Here is a 20,516-nt window from a genome sequence, read left to right as displayed (position 1 = left end):
TAAATGCCTTATGTAAGTGACAAATGCAATTTCTCAAAGTTTCAAGACACCGAGAGTCAAAGACTTGAGGAGTTTCACAAGTCCAAAAAGCGGAGATTTTACTAAAGCACAAAGGGCCAAAGTCTTCGATGATAAAAGAAGAAAAAGAATTACCAAGTAGGGCAACTCATAAATATAGAGTGGCAGCGAACTGAGAAATAAGCGATGTGTTAAGACACAAACCCACATAAAAAAAAGGAATCAAGGAGGGCTACATTCACAGAGCTAAAAAGGGGTCTTCTAACATAAAGGAGCTAGGAGCGCCAGCCAACCAAAGCAAAAAAAAGAGAAAGCTTGAAGAGCATGATAAAAATAGTTCTCTATAAAAAGAAAAAAAAAACTCTCTTGTCAAGTTCTCTTAAAAAATAACTCTCTTAATACTTGTGTATTCTCACCTATGATCATGTGTTCACATGTATCTTTGAAATTAATAAAAAGATTGTTATGTTTATTCAGTTATTTCTCATTCACACTTGTTTCCTAATTGGAGGTTCCCATGATGTTGTCTGGGGTAATTAATATTAGGGCTTGCCCCTAATAGGAGTTATGAACCTGCAATCACCTAAAATATAAAAAAATTAAAATTTGATTTGTGATCCATGCTTTTTAGCCGGTCAATCCCAATTAAAAGCCGGGTGGAAAGAAAAGAGCCCACAGAGTGAAAAAAAATTTAATATGTATTTTATTAATTTATTTTTTATATAAAATCTATCATAATATTTTTATATATATATATATCTAAATATTAATATTAGTATTAGTAATAATAATATTAATAATATTATTATTTTATTTTTAAACTAATACTATAATTACTGATTTTTTATATTTGTTTATCATTTTTATATTACTATTATAAATAAATAATATATTATTATTAATCTTCAATTTTAATTGACACATTAAAAAACATAGAAAAAAATATATAAAAGATGAAATTATATTTTAAAAAAAATATTATGATAATTTCTCATTAATTTCTTATTTTCACAAAAGTTTAAACATTAAATTTTTCCTATAATAATCTCACCCATGCAAAAAGACCCTAATTTGGAATGATTGAATGTGAAGAATCTGGATAGGTGAAACACCTCTCCAAATTTCTCCTCCTCCTTACTCTTCTAATCAAACACATTTCACCCTTAAAAAAAAAAAAACCCAACCAAATAAGGGGTCTGTGATTAAGATAGGAACTCAACTCCTCCAAAATTATTTCTCATTCCATAATTTCAAAAAAAAATAATAATAATGAATATATGGACAGAAAAGAACGAGAAGTCTTAATCTTTTAGTTTTGCTTGGCTATACTCCTAAGCCCAAGTTGGTGATACCATACCATTTGCCGGCCGAGTCCGGCGTGCCCAACTGCGACCAACTCCCCCGCCCAAACCCATTGTCTGGGCCCAAGATCTGCCGTTCATCTTATCAAGACAACATGAGTAACAATCTCAAAGCATCCTCTTCGCCCTATCTCAACACCCGCACGTGAGACCACTTCCTTAAACTCTCGGAATAATTCGGCAGCGCACATGATCCTCAAAGAAACCAGCTGGATAAACCCACCTCTGGGACCCACTTCGATAAGTCCGTAACAACCGCGAATTATGCCACGTATGCACATCATCTGGACACACTGTTCCCAACGTGCGGGTGCAATATCAGCCGTTCATCTTCCCATCGATCAAGAGTCACAATCTCAACGCATCATCTTCCGGCTAATCTCAACATCCGCAGGTGAGAATCAACTCACGTGATCACTTCCCAAAACTAAATGAAAAAATTCGGCAGCTCGCGTGAGCCTTGAGAAACCCACCGGATAAACCCACTGCCGGGACCCACATCTAACAAGGCACCACGGCCACGAAAAATGCCACGTTAGCAGCATCGGGACCCACTGGACTCAGCCAATCATAGGGCGCGATATGATCTGATCTCCTCGGCGGGTTTTGGGCCACGAGTTTGGACCTTTGTGGGGCCCGCTTCTCTACTTTGGGCCAACCATTCTTTATTTAAACTAAATCGTTTTATTTATTTATTTATTTATTTATTTATAATCTAAAGCTTTTGAAACGCGAATTGGAAGGAAAAGTTTGCTGGGTGGAAAAGAAGGCTCTGGAGAAGTGAAGAGGTGGAGAGCTGGGTTTGGAAGTCTAGGGATTTTTGGAGTCGCTGAAGGAGCTTGTTTTCTTGCTGGAAGGGTTTCTGGTATTGGATTTCGCACTTTGGTTGCTCTTGTGTTGATGTTTTGGAGCTTGATTTGAAGAGTATGTGTTGTGAATCTGGATTTTTGGGTGCTGATTTCTGTGTTGTTTGTATGAATTAATGAGAATTCTTTTTTGTTAATTTTTTCTCTGGAGAGCTGCAGAGGTAGGGTTTGAAGTTTAGGGATATGGGATTTGTTGAATGATCTTGTTTTCTGGTTTCTGGTATTGGATTTCGTAGTTTTGTTGCTCTTGTGTTGATGTTTTGGCGCTTGATTTGGAGAGTATGTGTTGTGGATCTGGATTTTTTTCATTTTTACTGAGTTCTGTTTTGTTTGTTTAAATTAATGAGATTTTTTTAAAAAAATTATTTTTTGCTCTTGGAGAGGTAGGGGTTGAAGTTTAGGGATATGGGAATTGTTGCATGATCTTGTTTTCTCGGTTGAAGGGTTTTGGTATTGGATTTGGCACTTTTGTTACTCTTTTGTTGATTTTTTTTGGCTTTATTTGAGGGTTTATGTTGGGGATCTGATTTTTTTGGCCGATATCTGTGTTATATGTATGAATTAATTGGGTTTTTTTTACTCATTTTGGGGGGTTAATTTTTTTATATGAGTATTCAAGGGCTTCTTGTTCCTCTTCATTCGGTTTTTAAAACTTGAGTGGTTCTTTCTTTTTTTTTTCTTCCCTGGTTTGAAGGGAAACTTGTGTGCTTAGTGGTTTGCTCTATTATTTATTTATATATTTTTTAAGTTTGATGTGAGTGTTTCAGAGAGAAATTTACTCCTTTTTTTTTTGTGAATTTATTGTTTTCCCCTCTGGTTTTTCATCTCTGAACTGTTTATCAGGGTTTAAGTGGGTGGGAGGGTGATCTTGCAGCAGGAGCAATTGTCGCTTTTCACAAGAAAAAAAAGTACTCTTTTTGTGTTCTGTTTTTCATGATTTTCCTTCTATTTTTATGAGTTTATGGGTTTTATTTTGGTTAATTTGCTCTGGAGTTCCAGGATTTCTTGTTTTTCTTCATTTGGTGTTTCTAAGCTTGGTTAATCTGTTTTATTATTATTATTTTGAATTTCTGGCTTAAAGGTGTAGTTGTCTTGTAATATGTGGTATTTTGTTTTCATGTTTCATGTTTTGAGATGATTTTTGATGGAAACCTGTATGCTTGGTGGTTTTCCCTCCTCTCCTATTTTCTGAGACAACTTTACTTGGACTTTTGTGAATTTTTATTGCTTCTTTCCTTCTGGTTTTTCATCTTTGTGTTGTTTTTCAGGATTTACGTGGAAGGAAATCTGACCTTAACGATAAAAAAGAAAAGAATTTTTCCTTTTTGGCCGGAATTGGTGTTTTTTCCTCTATGAACCTACTGTAGATCTGTCTCTCTCGGCCATAAATGCATAAGGTGCAGGTTGCTTTGCATCTTTTCAGGAACTGGGGCCATGATAAGAGATGTTGTTCTGATGTTGGAAGGATTGGTTTTCATGCAGATTCCTGTTTTTTGGTGGAATTAATATGAATTGTTTTTATTTTGGAATTATTTGCACGTGCCTAACCAGTATAGCATGCTTTGCCCTTCTCTTTGATACTTTATTGTTGAATACTAGATTTTTTTGCTTTCGAAAGTTATTCTTGAAATGAAGTATTTTCTAATTTTTTGAAATAATTTTGATATTTCTTGTAAATTGATTCCTTTTCAGTATTGTTGTTGGGGATTGATTTATTGGAGTTCGGTCCAAGGGAAATATGACTTCGGATCTTGAACCTGGATAGAGGGAATGATGAGGATTCAAGACTGGAGTATGCATGAGGTATCTACATTTTGATCTGTTCTCAATATTCATAAAGTTCATATAGTTTGAGTTGTAAGGATCAAGTGGAAGCCTTTTGTGGCTGTCCTAGATTTTAGATTATGGATTCTAGTTTCAATGTATCCTCTCAAAAAACTAGTTTAGAAAGAGGGTTTGTGCTGTAACTTATTATATATACTTTCTTCCTTGACATATATTTTGGTTATAATAATGCTAGCTTTGCCACCAGGCTTTTTGGCATATTGATTAACATCAACATATTTCAAAAAGCCTGTGAGGATGACAACTTTTTTTTGCCTTTCAGCTTGAAGATATCATCTGTGAAAATTTTGGTAAAAGTGGTGATCATGTTGTGCCACTTTGGTGCATTCAACAAGTGGATGAAATCTTGGAGGCTCTTGATGTGCATAGACAACTAGGGCATAGAATAGGAAGCGTTGGGAAGAGTGCTAATAGTGGAAGATCGACAGGAGATACTTATCAGACGGAAGATGCTGGATCTTTTCACCCTTCTTCAGAAGTTGGAAGCAATAGTATGCTAGATGGTTCATGGTCTCAGGAATCAAAAGGTCCAGCTCCTGCAACAAATGGCACTAAATGCACTGCCAATGTCTCTGCTTTAACTTCTCAGAATGTTATTATCTTAGATAAGTGTGGTGAAGGCAACAAGATTGACTCGGTGTGCAACACAATCTACTTAAAGGATGCAGCCTTTGGTACTCAGGGCACTCCTGATGACTACAGAGGCTGCAATTTATCACCTGCTGACTCTTCTTCTCGTGATACTAATGTTGGCTTCTTGGAAAATGACAAGGACAAAGATGTTGATCTCATGGATTATGATTGGCCTGATGACAGCAACATGGAGGACATTGACAGACTGTTTAGGTAAATGTTGCAATTAATTTTTGGATACTAGTTATATCTATTATATAGTTATGTTGGGTCTGAGTTCATTTATTTCTGATTTTATTTCTTGGAGAAACTGCAATTCCACATTTGCTCAAGGGAGTACAAGCTATGCAGATGAGCCATCATGGCTTGCAGGTTCTTCTCATGGGGGTTATGGTTTGGAACATACCTTTGAGTTAGGTTTAGAATCATCTCATTCAGATTTTAGGGTGTTGAACGGTACATCAGCACTTACAGGTGTGAACTCCAACTTCTCGCTTAAGAATGATCTTCTTGCTGCTTATGACGATAAGCCTCCCACTATTGGCAATCACACTTATGCCGAGTGGTTGGATTCTAATGTCGAAAGTGAGTGGAATTATTCAACCACTAAACAGGTTAGAAGTGAAGATGTGCATTTTGAATTAGTTTATTAATATCTTTTGTTGGTGAAAGTGGCTATCCCCCTTTGGATTTTCTAAGTTACATCATAACATGGCAGGCAAATGATGGAAACGATTGTACCAAAGTTTCAGCCATCACACAACTCAGCAATGAAAATATCCTGTTTGGATCCGAAGACAAAGATGTGGTAATTCTCATCATGTTTCACTTGTCTTTATATTTTTTGGATCGCAAGTGAAAGAAGACTTGCAAGCATTACTCCTATGGTCCAGGATCGTGAAATCAATATTTGGATGAATATTGATAATAGTGTTGTTCCATGATTTGATTACTCTTCCTTTTTCTGGTTTATATTAGTATTTTCAAATTTAGATTGAGGAATTTAGAAAAAAATGCTATCCAGCATGGAACCTTGCAAGTGAACCATTTTATATTTAATTTGTTCCAGAATTCTGTCTCCTTTTCTTATTTTCGCTTAATGTTTTACAGATTAGTGTTCATGCAAAGCCACCGGAAAGCCATTATGTATTTTCAGAGAAAGCAAGGATTCAACACTCAGATTGTAACAATAGCAATTTGGAGCGTCGCCATGGCAAAAAACGACCACTTGCAGAAGAGAAAATTGAGACTTCAGCTGCTTCAGGGCATCAAAACTATTCTTCTCATTTTTCTGATCAAGAGCATTATTCTGGACCCACTTCCAATCCTCTGGGGCAAATGGAATATGACCTGCTGACCCATCAAGTTCCATTTTCCCTGATAAGGTCAAGTGATAAATTTGATAATGAATCTCATCCTCCAACTTCATATAAAGCCTTAGATCATCTTATATGTGATTCCCCTCAAAGATTTGACTGTTTGGATCATCATTTGTCTAAGCCTGCAAGTATGGCAACACAAGAAGATATAGATAACCAGCAGACTAGGCAACAGCTATCTGAGGTTTTGATGGCTAAACTCCCATCACAACAGAATTCTTTTACATCTGCAATTCAGAAGAAGTACCCAAAACACTCTCAGCTTCAATGTGAGATCAGTGATAGCAATCTATTAGTGGATAGAAACTCAGGGCATCCTGTAGTTGAGATGGATGTTCTTACTGCACATGAAGGCTCTTGCTTGACATCTGATCTTTCTGATGACTCACTTAAAGAAACAAGTTTTTGGCAACTTCATCATGTAATGGATCTGGTATGATCAATTATTATTTTTTACTGGTATTCTATAATAGTTGCGTCTCATTTCTAAATGGATTATACACACTCACAGACTGCTATTGATCTTTCCAACTTGCATTTCTATGAGTTTCTCACAATTTGTCTAGTAAATCTCATGTTAAATTTTAAGTATTTCTAGTTCTCTCTTTAGTAAATCTAGTGCATTGGGTATTCTGCTGAGCCACCATGCCCTTTTATCTATCTTGAGAAGTTTTATAAAAATAACAGACTATGGCCATAATTTGTGGTTAAGAGAATGTCTCTAAAGCTTTGATGATTTACCTTGCCTTAATGTGGTTTCTTTCGAATTAGTTGTGTTCTGTTTCAGTAATGACCTGGGTAAGACTATGATATGAGCATGCACAGGTAGACTTCTTCCATGTAAATTCATCCTTCTCTCTCTTTTTCAGTTGGATATTAGGACAACACTATCACTGAGAGATGGACTATACCGTCTGGCCAAGAGTGCTGAACAAAGGCATGGTTTTACCTGCGCAAATAGTCCAATCAGAGCCAGTAAATGTACCGGAAGTTGTAGCACAGAAAATTTACAGAAGTACGTTCAATTTTCCTGAGCTCTTTTCATTATTTGAGGCATATTTTATCGAAATATGTTAATTTATCAAAGCTTGCATGTCATAACTATTTACACACATTTTCATACTTATCTATTCTTGCATTTACATGAAACCTGACCTAAGGTGTGTAAAACACAAAAGATATATTGTAGGAGCGTGGATGCGATTAATTTTTTTTTAACTGTATACAAGAAGAGTAAAAACCTAATTTCAGTCTTTTCACAGCTATGCTGGCTATATGGACACTGAAACTAACACAAACCCCATTGATCGAGCTATAGCACATCTCCTTTTCTACGGGCCTTCAGACAGTGTCAGTAGGCCTACCAGTGATGCTGCATCAATCAAGTTTCTCCCTCATTGTAAGTTCTACTTTTCCATTCCCATCTTAAGTTCTTTCCACATTCTCATCCAGCTATGTCTAACAGATTGAGCTTGATTTATACACCCCTTCTAGCAAGCGAGTGCTGCCTGATCATGTTGATCCCACGTTTGCTCTAGCAATACTGTTCCCATAATCAATATCGAGTGAACGCATGAACCCTTACAAGCATAATTGATGAATCAGCAAAAAGTGAAGAAGGCCTGCTTTCTTTTTTTGTTATCTGGGCATATCTGTATGTGTATTCATATATATATATATATATGTAATATGTATATATATGCTTCAAAATACTGCAGTTCCTTAATAGATAGCAATTTTTCCTCTGTATGGAGTGACTCTTTCTCTTTATTTTCTTACTTCTCTGAAGCCATAACAACCAAATCACCAGAGTTGTTGAGGATTATAGATGAAGGTATTGAATTTATCTTGTTTCAGAACTCTTAAGTGACTCTGGAGTTCAGAAGTTCTCCGAGAACTTTTGTATGAAAAACCTAAAAACCCTAATTTTCATGCTTTTTTGTTTCAGTGATTCTTTTAGGCTCTGTTTGGTTGGGGGAGTGGGGGTGTTGGGGGGTGTAGATGTTGTTCAGATGGAGGAGTGAAGCGGGGTGAGGAGGGGTGAGGCACCCCTCCTCACTAATCCACTCCCCCAAATTGGGGTCTTGTGGGGGTGGATGTTTATTTATTTATTTATTTTAAATAATGTAAAATACCAATAATACCCTTCACATATATGTATAATTCCTATTGTATCCTATTTATTAAAACCCTATCTTTCTCATTTCACAAATGACAAAAATAAGGTATGTTTGAATGATCATTGGGTGTTCACATTTTAACCAATATTTGTCAATTATAATCAAGATGTTATGACTCCTCATAATTTTTTTTTCAAATAAATATTTTTTTCCTAATTATTGTGTGTGTGTTTTATAATGTTTATCATATATTATATATTGTGTTATTATTATTATTCTACAATTGATTATTATATATATATATTATTACCTATTTTATTGTACAAAAGACAAAATAGTCAAATACACATTATACTCTTTCTCTCTCCTCCCCACTTCTTTTTTCAACTAAAAAAAATAAACTGCTCCTCCATACTTCTCCATGAACCAAACACAATATTTTCTCAAACCCTCCATACTCCCTCCCCCCCTGCCCCTCTAAACCAAACAGGGGCGTTAGGCACTCAATACAGTAAATGAAGCAAGATGGTTATTTGGTAGTTCCTGGAAGGTGATTCCTGAGATGCTGACGGTTCTTATTAAACATACTTTGCAAGTGATCATCAATTTTGTTTTATGTTTTTACTTAAAATATATCTTTGTACCTGAATGTATTGATATTTTCTGCTTATTTTTTTATTCGTTTCATTACATTTTATGGGGTGGTGCTGTATTTTCAGTAGTTTATTTTTTTTAAAAATAAATGTGTTGATATTTACGCTTATTTTTTCCTTTCATTATATTTCATTATGTGGCTATGCCTTTCAGCTCGGCTCAAAAAACATCTCAAGTTGAATTATTATCAGATCAAAACGGGTGCATTTTAAATCAGTTTTTTTTTTCTTTTTCCTCAAATGAATGTACTAAAATTGACATTCGAAATTACCAACCAGTTCAATTTTATTATTTAATTCAAGCGAGGAAAAAATGTTAATTATCACCAATCTTCTTTTTTCTATCCATAAACCTAAAAATGGTTATATTTTAAAAGATTTAATTAATTTATGAATTATTTTTTGTCAATTTGGGTTTATGAACCGTTTGGTGTATATGATAATAATATAGGCATGATAAGCTGGTTTGGTGAATCTGATAAAAATATAGGCATGATAAGCTCCATAAAAAAAATAATTATATATATATATATATTTTGAATAATAGGCGGCAAGAGCCTTTTTTATAGATATAAACAGCACCGAATAGTACTGGAGTTCGGATGCACAGTGTATGTACCCGAGTTAAGTGTATGAATAGTATGGAAAACAATACTGTCGGGGGAGGGATTTGAACCCATGATGTCCCCCTTCAGTGCATGATAAGCTCTATACAAAAAATAATTATATATACATACATTATTTTAGTCCTATTTTGAGATAGGTTTTTCTTCCCAAACTGAATGAAGGAAAAAAAAATATTTTATTTTTTAATCTTATGATATGTATTATATTTCACCAAACAAAATGATAACAGCATGATAACTTTATCCTATTTTATCCTCATGAATTGTAAAACACGTAAAATTTACTTATTTCCAAAAATAAATAAATAAATAAAATTAGTTATACTTTTATATTTTTATTGTATTTAAAGGTAAATTTAGAAGATTTTCACCACTTCTACATTTTGGATCCGACCCACTAACGCCCAAAAGATCCGATCCGCTAAACCCGATTTTCATTTCCCCCTTCTATATAAACCCACCCGATGACAACCAAGCATCTTCTCAGATCTCATCCTCCCGAAACCCTAACCTCAAACTCTCCACTCTCTTCTCCTCTTCCTCCGGCGGCGGCGGCAACCAGCGATGTCGCACTTCGGAAGATCCGGCCCTCCGGACATCAAGGACACCTACTCCCTCCTCGTTCTCAACATCAGCTTCAGTAAATCCCTCTGCTTTTTCGCTTGGTCTAATACTTTTCTTGAATTCCAACTGTTGTGAACTGTCTGCCTATTTGCTCTCGATTTGGTGCAGGAACGACGGCAGATGATCTTTACCCTTTGTTTGACAAGTATGGGAAGGTGGTGGATGTATTCATCCCGAGGGATCGGAGGTGAGAGTGGTTTTTGGAGTTTTGGGTCTTGAATGTAGTTTTATTGGTTTCCGGATGAGAATTGGCTTTGTAGGACGGGAGAGTCGCGTGGATTCGCTTTCGTGAGGTATAAGTATGCTGAGGAGGCGCAGAAGGCCGTGGATAGGCTTGATGGTAAAAGTTTATATCTTTCTTTTGTGGTTTGAATATGTTTATTGTTCTGGAGTTTTGGCTATTATGTGTTGATTGTTTTGACTGTTTGGCTTTTCAGGAAGGAGTGTTGATGGTCGGAACATTATGGTTCAGTTTGCCAAGTATGGCCCTAATGCAGAGAGGATGTAAGTTGTCTTTTAATTTTATTTATGGTGATTGTTTCTACTGATGGAACATGATGTCTTAGCTACATTAGTTTTTGGTTAGCTCTGATACTAACAAGAGTTTGGTTGCTTTCAGTTGGACATGTTTTAAATGTATAACCTGGTCTTTGTTTTTAAGATATGTTATAAATTGGTGTTTGAGGTGCATTTATTACTTAGCAATTTTATTCCTGTTATCTATTAGTTGCCTTTGGGCTGAACCATGCTTAGTGATTTTCTTTGTGCTTAGGTGATGACAGAGATTGCATGCTCATGATGCTTCTTATGTTACATAAAATTTATAGGATTAAGCTAATTACTTATTCAAATGTTCAGATTTTTTTAGTATGCTTTGCAGCATATTATAATCATCCGGAAATACAAAGTTCTTGTTGATGTTGTATTCTTGCTTGGTTCATTAGCATGTTGGCTACATTTTGTGATGCTTATGTCATATAATTTACCAAAAGTTTTTTTCCCCTTTCTTTTTTTATATTTTTTAAATTGCCTCATTTTTTTTTTTTTAACCTTAGTGAACCACCTTTTCGATTTAACATTGGTTTTTTATGGTTTGCAGTCAGAAAGGCAGAATCGTGGAAGCAGTACCAAAATCTAGGGGAAGGTCAAGGAGCCGTAGCCCTAGGCCTAGGTAAGCGTACTTAATTTTTACTTATCCTCTTAGTCGAGTTTTGCAAACTACAGAATGGGTGTATTTTATTGATGTAGATTAATTAAAGTCTGCAAAACTGAAACAGCAACAAGAAACTGAAGTAGCTATGTGTTTAGTTTTCTAGTCAACCTGTCTGCACCCTTCTGAAATTTGAGTTGTTTATGCCAAATGTTCATACTCTTTTGTAAACATTCTTTACTGGTTTTTAGTGATTATAGATGAAATAAAGGACTCTATATTTTGTGACAGTGAATTTTCCTTTATAAGAATCTTCATATTATGATTGCTATACCAAATAGTAGCTCTTTCAGTGCTCAATTCTAATGCCAATGCTCAGGTTTTTGGGCTGATAAAGTTGGTGCAAGTATAGATGTTGCTAATCACCTGTACAGTTTGTTTTGCCATAGGCAGATTTATATAACATGTGTTAGTCTTGGAACAGTAACAACTACAGTGAACATCAATCCTAGTATTTTGGAGAATCATTCAGCCCTTCACCATTGTCCTCCACTCCTGTAGCCAATGCCATCTATTTTAATCATTTACACTTGTTTGATTTATCACCTTATCCATGAATTTTAGCCATCATGAAATTGAAATGTCTCAACCCCATCCTTCTGGTGCATTAAGTTTGAACTTGACCATGTCTATCTGAGGGGTTATCTCTCACCTTCAATGGATGTTATTACTAGTTAGTTTACACATATGGACTTTAATACCTCCTTGTATCCGTGCTGATAATTCTTTTTCCTTGATACTGACCATGCTTTCCTGTTAGACATAGAGATGATCATCGAGATAGGGATCATAGGAGACGGAGCCGCAGCCGAAGCAAAGGAAGGTATGAGCGGGACAGGTACTATGACAAGGAAAAGGACCATTACCGTCGGAGCAGGAGTCGCAGTATTAGTCCTGATCGTGGAAGAGGTCGTGATAGAAGAAGGTATTCCGATGAACGAAAGAGCAGGAGCCGCTCATTTGACAGGTATTCTCTACCTTTAAAATTAGTTTATCTACCTTCTGATTTAAAATAAATTATTTTGTCAGTGCATCACCTTCTCGACGTAGCTACAGCCCTAAGAGAAGTGCATCTCCACGTCGGACACCTTCTCGTGATGCAAGTGATGACAAATACAGCAATGGGAAAAAATCTCCACGTTCTCAAAGTGCATCACCCAAAGGTCGTGATGACTCTCGAAGTCCTTCCCCACACAATTCTGCTGAGGTAATTAACCTTTGATACCTCTGATGATCTCTGTTTGTGCCATATGTCGTTCCTTCTTTCAAACTGTCTTGTTCATTAATCTAATCATGCTCCTACACAATTGTTTAGCAGGATTGATGAAAATATGCAGCAGATAAAGCCAAACCAGCAATTGCAAGATTTGTGGAAGTAAAACTATGGTTTTGATGGCAATGGACTTTTTTCAAGGTTTAAATCTTCTTCATTGAAGCTCGCATATGCCCTCTATTTTGTGCTTATAGTAGTCCTGCATGTGTTCTTAGTTATCTACAAGCATTCTAGAAGACTTGTATTTTGTCATGTACTGGATGTTATCACTTCGTTTTACTTTAGAACTGCCCTTGGATGGTTTTATCTTTCTTAGTATGGTTCTGATTTATGATGGACTATATCGTGAACTTTCCTAGTTCTGTTCGAGAGTGAGTAGCTGATTAATGGCTGATTAGCAAGATGCTTGCAAATGGATGCGGTCTTGCTGATGAAGCTGTGTAGCTGCTGCTGATTATAATTTTGATGATATTGATGGTGAATGATGATGATGATGATGATGATGATGATGATTGATGATGTTCATGATGATGATTCATGAGATGATGTTGGTGATGGTGGGTGATCACATGATCGGTGACCATACAAATTTTTTATAGAACAATGGTTGCGATTGCTGAGACGAACTCCTAGTAAATTTCTCTTGGTAAGAACCTCATTTACTTAATTTCCAGTCTTCCTCACAGGAATAAACCTCTGATCATGTTCTCCACTCTTTCTAAATTTTTTGGGGCCTGATCATAAGTTGTTGCTGTGGAGTTTGTGATGATCATGTTGATGATATTCTCTATTGGCTGTTGGGAAGCTGTTGCTGTCCTTGTAGCTGCAGTGGTTTGATCTGAGTGCTAGTCTTTACATTGCTGTTGATGTCCTGGTGCACTGTAGCTTTTCTCCTATGCTTTCCTCCATTGTTTTTGAAGCCGAATCAACTTTCATTAATCTATTGAAATGCAGAAGTATAGGTTTAGCATGCATTCCTGAGTTTTGTGGATTCATTTTTATTCTGGCTGGCTGGCTGGCCTGCACTAAGCTTAGCTGTTGAGTACTTTTGTTGGTGAAAGCTGTGAAAATGGATTCCTCTGCTTGTGATTATATGCATGAATAACCATGTTGGGTTGTTGTTTAACCAGAGGTTTTCTTTTAATTATTATACAGAATACGTTTAAAGACGCATATCACTGGTTCTTTTGAGGCCAATTTTAGGGTATTGGTAGAAATTTGGTTAACGTGTGCGGTAATTTCTTGAGATCCATCTTAAGTGGATGCTAAATGTTGATGTAATATACATGTTACAAACCAGTAGCCCCTGCCTTGATTGTGGTGATGTTGATCATGCTATTATATGCCATGCAAATTGGTACTTGTGTAACAAACATGGTATAACATCACTGTTTCAGGTGTCGTGATAAAGATGATAAGTCAGATTGACAAAGCACATCAATAACTGAATGACGTGGGGGTAAATAAAATAACCAGGTGAAATAGCGGTACATCATTGGCCATGAGATACATAATTAAGAGTAATAACTAGCCCTTGAGCTGGGACTTGAATCCGCAAGTGGTCAAGTGCTGTGCAAGTTTCTCCCCAACTTCCTCCTGCCAATTCAACCCGGTTTTAGCTTCTGGTGAAGCCCATATGATAGCCGCTCCTTGCAAGTAGCTCACGCTAGCTGATGATACTGGAGCCTGCGATCATTTTTTACTATCAATTACAAACAATCAAGTTAAAAAAAGATTAGCATAGCAGCACGTCAGCCTTAGAACTAGTATTCTTCTTACTTGACTTTCCAGAATCCTTTTCACGCTTGCAGCGCATCCATCGCACATCATTCCCTGCAATATAACCATTTTTTTTCTTATCCCCGAAATGACCTCCAAATTATTTTCCCAAAATCTCCTTCGACCCACCCAATCTCTTAATGGAAGTGCGGAAAATTGAAATGAAAAAGAAAAGTGAGCGAGTTATTATGATACCTCGACCGCGAGGGTTAGATCTCCAATGCTCGATCTCGGCTCGCCATCGGCGCTTGAACCGGATACGGCCGCAGGCGTCGGAACACGTTGAGCAGGAGATCTAAGAGAAGAGATCTGGCCGATGAGAGGTCTGAAGCATGTGGAGGAGTACTTCGCGAACCGAATCTGGAGAGAAGAACGGCCAGGGATTAGAGGATTGGAGGTCGAGGTAAGGGTTATTTTGGGAAGAGCAAGAGTCGCCATTTTCCCAATTTGGAGTCCAATGCTGCAGTCGGCTAAGGCAGCTTATTTGTACGCACAAGCCATGATTTTTACAAACTAGTCCTCGAAGAAAATGCTAATAAAATTCTCCGAAAATAACGATAATAATTTCCCTATTTTTAAGGGTTTGAAAAGAATATGTTTTCTCATTTTTATTTCACCCCCGGCCCCCATCTATAACATGATTTTACGAATCGTTATAAAAAAAACCTCGCTATTTTTTTTTCTCTAAAAAATTGCTGAATTTTCAGTATAGGGTTTGTATATTTTGAAGTAGACATGCAAATACACACTTTAACAGGGGTATATATGAATGTGTGTTATCGGACTTAAAAGTCCATCTCCAAGATCCGACCCGAATTCCGGATCCGATAACGAGGCTAGAAGCAGAAGGAAGCGCCGCCGCAGCCACAGAGAGAGAGAGAGAGAGAGAGATGGGAAGCAGGCTCGGCCGCCGAGTGGTGCACTTCGCCAACCTCCCGCTGAAGCTCTTGATGCCGTCGCCGCCCTTCGATTCCATACGCGAGATCGCCTTCAAGACCATCCCCTCTGCGTCCAAGATCGAGATCCGCCGCGTCCTTGAATCCCTCTATGGCTTCGATGTCGCTGATGTTCACACTCTCAACATGGAGGGCAAGAAGCGTCGCCGTGGTCCCTACCTCGCTGCCAAGCCGGACTACAAGAAGGCCTACGTGACTCTCCGAACGCCGCTGTCTATCTCGCCGGAGTTGTTCCCCGTTGGGTTGGTTCAGGAGGAGAGGGAGAGGATCGCGGCGAAGGCGAAGGCAAAGGCGAGTGTTGTGGAGGAAGGGAAGGTGAGTACTCATTGGCTTGATGAGCGTGCTGAGAGGGATCACGGTGAATTTAGTGGGCGGAGAGGGGGTAGGAGCGTGGAGATGAAGATGAAGATGAAGAATAATAAGAAGAAGGAAGAGGAGGCGAAGGAGGAGAAGGCGAGGTTTCCGTGGAGCAGCATGAAGCTGTGGAAATGAGGTATTTTGTTTTAGGGTTTCACTGAAATTTTCAAGCTTGGATTGCAATTTCTAATGAAAATGGATTTAAAATGAGTATAATTACGGTTTTGATCTTTGTTTTAATGAGTTCTCAATGTTGATTTAAATGCTTAGATGTTTAAACTCTTGTCTGGTAGGTGTTTGATATAATGTCTTAGCAAAAAATGGTATAAACTGCGATAAGATTTTTATGAAGCTATGAATGGAAGCCTTTCTTATGAGGTAACCAGGAAGTTAGGGTTTCAAGATGCACTTGTGACACTTGATTTTGAGCATTTTAATCTTGAGTTAGTGTTCTTGGTGAGTAGAGAATGTAATTTTTGAATTGATGTCTGTTGGAGTTCTTGTGTTGGTTTTAATGGTGGGATTCAAGGACCTGTTTAGTGTGGTGAGAACATATATATAACAAAATTCACATTCAGGAACTCCTTGTCAGTGTATCTTTCAATAACATCTTATAGCAAGCTACAAGTGATGCTCCATGTACTTTGAAGTATTGTCATTAGGATAAGAGTGTTGTTTCTTCTTATTTTGGATGACAATTTTCACTTATATAACTATATGAGCAGCACGGGTGAATTAAGCGCTTAGTAGGGCAAATGAAGGTTGTACTCCTGGTGATTTTTTAACTACTAAAGCAATTTTCCCAGATTTCCAGTATATGTGCTTATGGTCATAGAGACTGCAAAGTGCTTTGTCAATTTGGTTAACATGAATAAGTGTGTGATTATTTTGTTGGGTTAATATGTCATTTTGTTTGATGCTTCCTAGTTTGTGTTCTAGCTAGTAATGCTGAAGTGATTTTTGTCTCAAGGCCCTCTCTCAGTCATGGTTCTTGGTGATTGGGAAATGCGATTTTTTTATTAGTTTTTATTGTATTGATTTTAGGGCTTGCAGTGGAAGACCTATGTTCGTTGAGGTGTGAACATATATGTGGACCAAAGTGATTGGATTTTCAATGGGGCAAATCGCACAAGATAAGGCTCTTTGGTCATTTTGATCACTTCAAAAGTGTGTCATTTAAGTCTATACTAGGAAAAATGTGCACTTTTAGTCCGCCACAGTATGTTATCAATTTTCATTATTAATGTTGATCGCTAGGCTTCTATGGCATTTGACATGTCATGCACATATTAACACCTATGCCATGTCAGTTGCCACATGTCATGTGGTTTTATCTTTATTTTTTATTTCTTTTATAAATTTAAAATTGTTGATGTGGCACCAAAACCTATTAAAAAAAAAAAAAGTTTAAAACCACATGACAAGTGGCATATAACATGTCGTGAGTGCTGACATATGCATGATACATCAAATGTCATGCAAGTCCAATGATCTACATCAACATTAAAAACTGACTGCATAATGGTAAGAGACTAAAAGTAGGGGTTTCTCCTAATTCAGCTATCTAAATGCATGCTTTTGTTTTTATTTTTATGGTCCAAAATCACCAAAGCTCATCTAATAAAGGTGCATTTGTCCTTTCCATAACGTCTTTTAGTTGGTCTCAAGTGTTGCTTCATGTAGCTTGGATGATTGAGGCCATCTAACCAGGAGCGTTAATTCTTCTGCTTTTGGAAATGATTTTATTAGGCTTCTGCTGAATTAGGCTCTCTTGTAAAGGCCAAATGTAGTACCTGCAGTGATTTTAACCATGAAACACAGTTCTTGTGGAGAAGATTTCTAATACAAAGGACTTCGTCTACTTGGTAAACATGGATGACTGATGGCTATTTTGCTAAAGTTAATATGTCATTCTCTGTTCTCAATGCTGCCCACTTTGTGTTCTGGCTATGGATGTGCAAATAGCCTGACACTCGTGAATTTTTTCTCCTTTATTCTCCTTATCAACCTTGATCACTTACTAAATCTCTGCAATTTGGTGTGATTAATGCATGCTGAGAAGCCTGATTAAGTTTTGAACTCTTTTGATGATCTTATGAATCCAGGCAGCTGTTCTCAGTATTGTGCTCAAGCACAAGCTAGAATTTGCACTACAATCCCATGGAGTTGCTGTTGGGGCACATCTGCCATCTGATCAGAAACCGAGGACAAGAAGAGCAATGTATGTTAGGTTTTCCTATGTTTCTTCGGCAGACATTAATGTTACAGTTTAACACCGGTGCATATTGAATTTTCTTTTTCTTTTTTTTTTTTCCACCGTCAAGTGAACTTAATGCTTGTGAAATTTTGTCACAACTTTGCCCCAGTGATTGATGCATGTCAAGAACCTTGATCCAAGTTTTGATCTCTTTGATGATATCAGAAACATCTTCTCTCTATATTGTGTTAGAAGTTCCAAATATTTCTTAGGATGTGGACATTGTTAATGGATTGACACTCTTAACATGTTAATAAGCTAATACTATTTCCTTCAGTAACCATTTGCCTCTTCAATTATTAGTCTCATCTGAAACACTAACACACACAACAAAACATCTAGAGAAAACATTGTTAAGTCAATGTAAACCAAGAACAAAGAAATCAAATCACACCAAGTTCAATTCCTTTTTGCTTTCCATTTGATCAAACTAATGACACAAGTACTTATTCTTATTTTGGGAATCTATTTACACAATCACCCATGAAACTAGTGACTAGAAATCAAGTGATTCATGAGTCTTTTGTTATATAGATTCAAAACACTACCAAGAAAGTAGAAACACACAAAGAGAGAAACTTATCTCTCAAGCAAGCACGAAAGCACACAGTATCTTCAGCGACGGAGAATGATCTCACGGGCGATGCCGCAGTGGCAACGCACGGAGACCCAAATCTCGTCGCAGAGCTGCTCCTCTGTCACGCTCTCCTCCTTCTTGCTCTCCTCCGAGAGTGATGACACCGTCTTCTGCTCCGCCGAGCTCGACCCAGATCTCTCCAGCATCTTCTCTCCATTCATTGCGAGCTTTGCAACCGCCAAGGGAGCGATCGGCGCGGTGGAGCACGGGGATTGGGATCCAGGTGGCGAAGGGCTGATTGTTGACGGCTGAATCGTGGCGGCATCGGGAGGAGAGAGTTGTGGCCGTGAAGGGGTTTCGAATACCAGGAGCTTCTTTCGAGGTCCGGTGAGCGGTTGGCGACATCGGCGCTTCTTGCTGCCACAGCAGGGGCAGGGGTCGGAGAATTCGATCGCCGCCCAGGAGCTCTCCAGCCTGAGCTCCGACAGGCGCGATGGCGAGCTCTTCTTCAGCTCCTCCATTGAGAGGTCTTCTCTGATCTCTAAACTCTTGCTTCTTGATTTCGATCGATCGATCGAGCTCTTCTTTCTTTCTTTCTTTCTTTCTCGTTTCAAACGGCGCGAAACGGGAATGATATATATATAAATAAAAGGGATGGTGAGGGTACAGTGTCCCGCGGAGGAGCTTAAGATGATATCGCTTCTTTCTTCTTCGTCGTGTGATTAGTATCGGACGGACAGGATTGTTCCGGGTATAATGGTACACAGAGGATGGAACAGTGGAACAGGATAAATTGAGGAATGATGGGTTTTTAACCGGCACACCTTGACAAATAGCGAAATTACTCCCCACTCACTAATTATTTTCCCTCTTTTATTTTTATGAATTTTTTTATAACAAATATATTATTATTTTTTTTTTTTATAAAAAAATCATCCAAATTGGACAAAAGGATTAAAAAAATAAATTATATCTAATAATTATTTAAATTTTAATTCAGGGGATGAAAAGTAAAAAGAAAAAAAGATTATTCTTATATTATTTTCTTAAAAAATCACAAACACCATCAATTAAATTAGAAATAAAGCCAAAATAGAAATGGATTAATTCGAGAACATTCATAGTTTTCAAAACGAATCGAATGCTTACGTTTCAAATTAAGTTCTCATAAACTCACAGAAAAATGGCGAACAAAAGCACACCCACCCTCGAATTCTAGCTACTTCGATCTCACCCAAAGCGAGGTGAGAAGCATGGCGAAGGCCACGATGGTGAACACCAGATTGATGAGCATTGTCAGTAGCAACCGGGCATATTCAGCCGATTCTCTCCTCTTCGATCTCTCCTCGGCCAGCGCTGCTTTCAACTCCTCAATCGATCGCCGCATTCCCTCCATTTCCTGGTAATTTCTTCTCATCAGGTCACAAATCGAAACCCTAGAAATGTGGTTCAATTGGGATTAGATAAGAACACCAGAACACTCACCAGATTGTTCCTCTCTGCGGCGAGCCCGTCTGGCAGGGAAGATCTCATCGACGAGAGCATGAACGCCGTTTTGGAGCATCGGATCACGATCCCTTGACTGAGAGCTATCCCATCGTCATTCCTCTCCTTCTCCATCTCTCCCTTCTCTCTTTCTTTCCAGGTTTTCTAAAATTTCATCGCTTATATAGTGTCTTAAGTTTTGCATTTAGCCCCCTAACCTTTTCCTTATCTGCAGATTTCTTGGGAAATCCTATTTCAAAAACTAGTTAGGATATTATTGAACATTTTATTTTATTTTATTTTACCGTACCAATATACCCCCATTCAAATTTTATATATAAAATTATATTTGTATAATTAAATAGATATGTTAATTAGTTTTTCATAAAAAAAAAAATTAAATTGACTTTTGGTGAAGTATATATGTAAGAAAATATGGGTTTACAGGCTATAATAATTATATATATATATATATAGATATTCTTATAAGAGTACAA

The 20,516-nt window shown here is 37.4% G+C and overlaps 5 protein-coding genes across 15 annotated transcripts; 3 read left to right on the top strand and 2 right to left on the bottom strand.

The window, feature by feature from the left end:
• The first annotated feature begins 2,101 nt into the window (after positions 1-2,101).
• LOC120282101 (protein LNK1) lies at positions 2,102-7,872 on the top strand. 7 transcript variants are annotated; one of them, XM_039288842.1, is made up of 10 exons: positions 2,102-2,244; positions 3,938-4,048; positions 4,353-4,936; positions 5,031-5,116; positions 5,198-5,337; positions 5,442-5,531; positions 5,834-6,535; positions 6,972-7,117; positions 7,365-7,501; positions 7,597-7,872. In XM_039288842.1, the coding sequence occupies exons 2-10, from the start codon at positions 4,016-4,018 to the stop codon at positions 7,638-7,640; spliced, it is 1,962 nt and encodes a 653-aa protein (XP_039144776.1). In that variant the 5' UTR covers positions 2,102-2,244; positions 3,938-4,015; the 3' UTR covers positions 7,641-7,872. The 7 variants fall into 7 exon arrangements, 5 of the variants coding, with proteins under 5 accessions (XP_039144776.1, XP_039144775.1, XP_039144772.1 ...); XM_039288841.1 differs by having other exon boundaries at positions 5,189-5,337; XR_005542898.1 differs by having other exon boundaries at positions 5,031-5,337; positions 7,354-7,501.
• A 2,107-nt stretch (positions 7,873-9,979) lies between these two features.
• Positions 9,980-13,737, top strand: LOC120281887 (serine/arginine-rich splicing factor SC35). Of its 4 annotated transcripts, none has more exons than XR_005542826.1 (10): positions 9,980-10,141; positions 10,234-10,312; positions 10,386-10,465; positions 10,563-10,629; positions 11,225-11,296; positions 12,096-12,302; positions 12,365-12,542; positions 12,654-12,749; positions 12,968-13,254; positions 13,354-13,578. XR_005542826.1 is itself a non-coding variant. In XM_039288584.1 (8 exons), the coding sequence occupies exons 1-8, from the start codon at positions 10,066-10,068 to the stop codon at positions 12,657-12,659; spliced, it is 765 nt and encodes a 254-aa protein (XP_039144518.1). In that variant the 5' UTR covers positions 9,980-10,065; the 3' UTR covers positions 12,660-12,958. The 4 variants fall into 4 exon arrangements, 2 of the variants coding, with proteins under 2 accessions (XP_039144518.1, XP_039144517.1); XR_005542827.1 differs by having other exon boundaries at positions 10,079-10,141; positions 12,651-12,749; positions 13,354-13,737; XM_039288584.1 differs by lacking the exons at positions 12,968-13,254; positions 13,354-13,578 and having other exon boundaries at positions 12,654-12,958.
• Positions 13,738-14,032: 295 nt separating this feature from the next.
• On the bottom strand, positions 14,033-14,870 carry LOC120281889 (copper-transporting ATPase PAA1, chloroplastic-like). The gene is made up of 3 exons (XM_039288587.1): positions 14,583-14,870; positions 14,388-14,441; positions 14,033-14,294 (listed from the first exon to the last, which is right to left on the bottom strand). Exons 1-3 carry the CDS (start codon positions 14,823-14,825, stop codon positions 14,136-14,138), a joined length of 456 nt encoding a protein of 151 aa, XP_039144521.1. The 5' UTR covers positions 14,826-14,870; the 3' UTR covers positions 14,033-14,135.
• A 292-nt stretch (positions 14,871-15,162) lies between these two features.
• Positions 15,163-18,116, top strand: LOC120281888. Of its 2 annotated transcripts, none has more exons than XM_039288586.1 (2): positions 15,163-15,836; positions 16,745-17,799. In XM_039288586.1, exon 1 carries the CDS (start codon positions 15,278-15,280, stop codon positions 15,833-15,835), a length of 558 nt encoding a protein of 185 aa, XP_039144520.1. In that variant the 5' UTR covers positions 15,163-15,277; the 3' UTR covers position 15,836; positions 16,745-17,799. The 2 variants fall into 2 exon arrangements, with proteins under 2 accessions (XP_039144520.1, XP_039144519.1); XM_039288585.1 differs by lacking the exon at positions 16,745-17,799 and adding an exon at positions 17,806-18,116 and having other exon boundaries at positions 15,170-15,836.
• A 1,500-nt stretch (positions 18,117-19,616) lies between these two features.
• On the bottom strand, positions 19,617-20,270 carry LOC120282618. Its single transcript, XM_039289454.1, has 2 exons — positions 20,020-20,270; positions 19,617-19,933 (listed from the first exon to the last, which is right to left on the bottom strand). Exons 1-2 carry the CDS (start codon positions 20,152-20,154, stop codon positions 19,754-19,756), a joined length of 315 nt encoding a protein of 104 aa, XP_039145388.1. The 5' UTR covers positions 20,155-20,270; the 3' UTR covers positions 19,617-19,753.
• Positions 20,271-20,516: the final 246 nt, after the last annotated feature.

Source organism: Dioscorea cayenensis, chromosome 18, assembly GCF_009730915.1.
Source record: "Dioscorea cayenensis subsp. rotundata cultivar TDr96_F1 chromosome 18, TDr96_F1_v2_PseudoChromosome.rev07_lg8_w22 25.fasta, whole genome shotgun sequence".
Classification (NCBI taxonomy): Eukaryota; Viridiplantae; Streptophyta; class Magnoliopsida; order Dioscoreales; family Dioscoreaceae; genus Dioscorea; species Dioscorea cayenensis.
Note: the sequence above shows the minus strand (reverse complement) of the source record. Positions and strands in the feature narration are given on the sequence as shown.

Coding starts and splice junctions, on each gene's coding strand:
- LOC120282101 (XM_039288838.1), top strand. CDS start 4,016: ATGATGAGGATTCAAGACTGGAGTATGCATGAG. Junction 6,536..6,971: donor TTCATCATGTAATGGATCTG/GTATGATCAATT, acceptor TCTCTTTTTCAG/TTGGATATTAGGACAACACT. Junction 7,118..7,364: donor AGCACAGAAAATTTACAGAA/GTACGTTCAATT, acceptor GTCTTTTCACAG/CTATGCTGGCTATATGGACA.
- LOC120281887 (XM_039288583.1), top strand. CDS start 10,066: ATGTCGCACTTCGGAAGATCCGGCCCTCCGGACATCAAGGACACCTAC. Junction 10,142..10,233: donor CGTTCTCAACATCAGCTTCA/GTAAATCCCTCT, acceptor GATTTGGTGCAG/GAACGACGGCAGATGATCTT. Junction 10,466..10,562: donor GGCCGTGGATAGGCTTGATG/GTAAAAGTTTAT, acceptor TTGGCTTTTCAG/GAAGGAGTGTTGATGGTCGG.
- LOC120281889 (XM_039288587.1), bottom strand. CDS start 14,825: ATGGCGACTCTTGCTCTTCCCAAAATAACCCTTACCTCGACCTCCAAT. Junction 14,442..14,582: donor ATCTAACCCTCGCGGTCGAG/GTATCATAATAA, acceptor GTTATATTGCAG/GGAATGATGTGCGATGGATG. Junction 14,295..14,387: donor AAAGGATTCTGGAAAGTCAA/GTAAGAAGAATA, acceptor AAATGATCGCAG/GCTCCAGTATCATCAGCTAG.
- LOC120281888 (XM_039288585.1), top strand. CDS start 15,278: ATGGGAAGCAGGCTCGGCCGCCGAGTGGTGCACTTCGCCAACCTCCCG.
- LOC120282618 (XM_039289454.1), bottom strand. CDS start 20,154: ATGGAGAAGGAGAGGAATGACGATGGGATAGCTCTCAGTCAAGGGATC. Junction 19,934..20,019: donor CCGCAGAGAGGAACAATCTG/GTGAGTGTTCTG, acceptor AGAAATTACCAG/GAAATGGAGGGAATGCGGCG.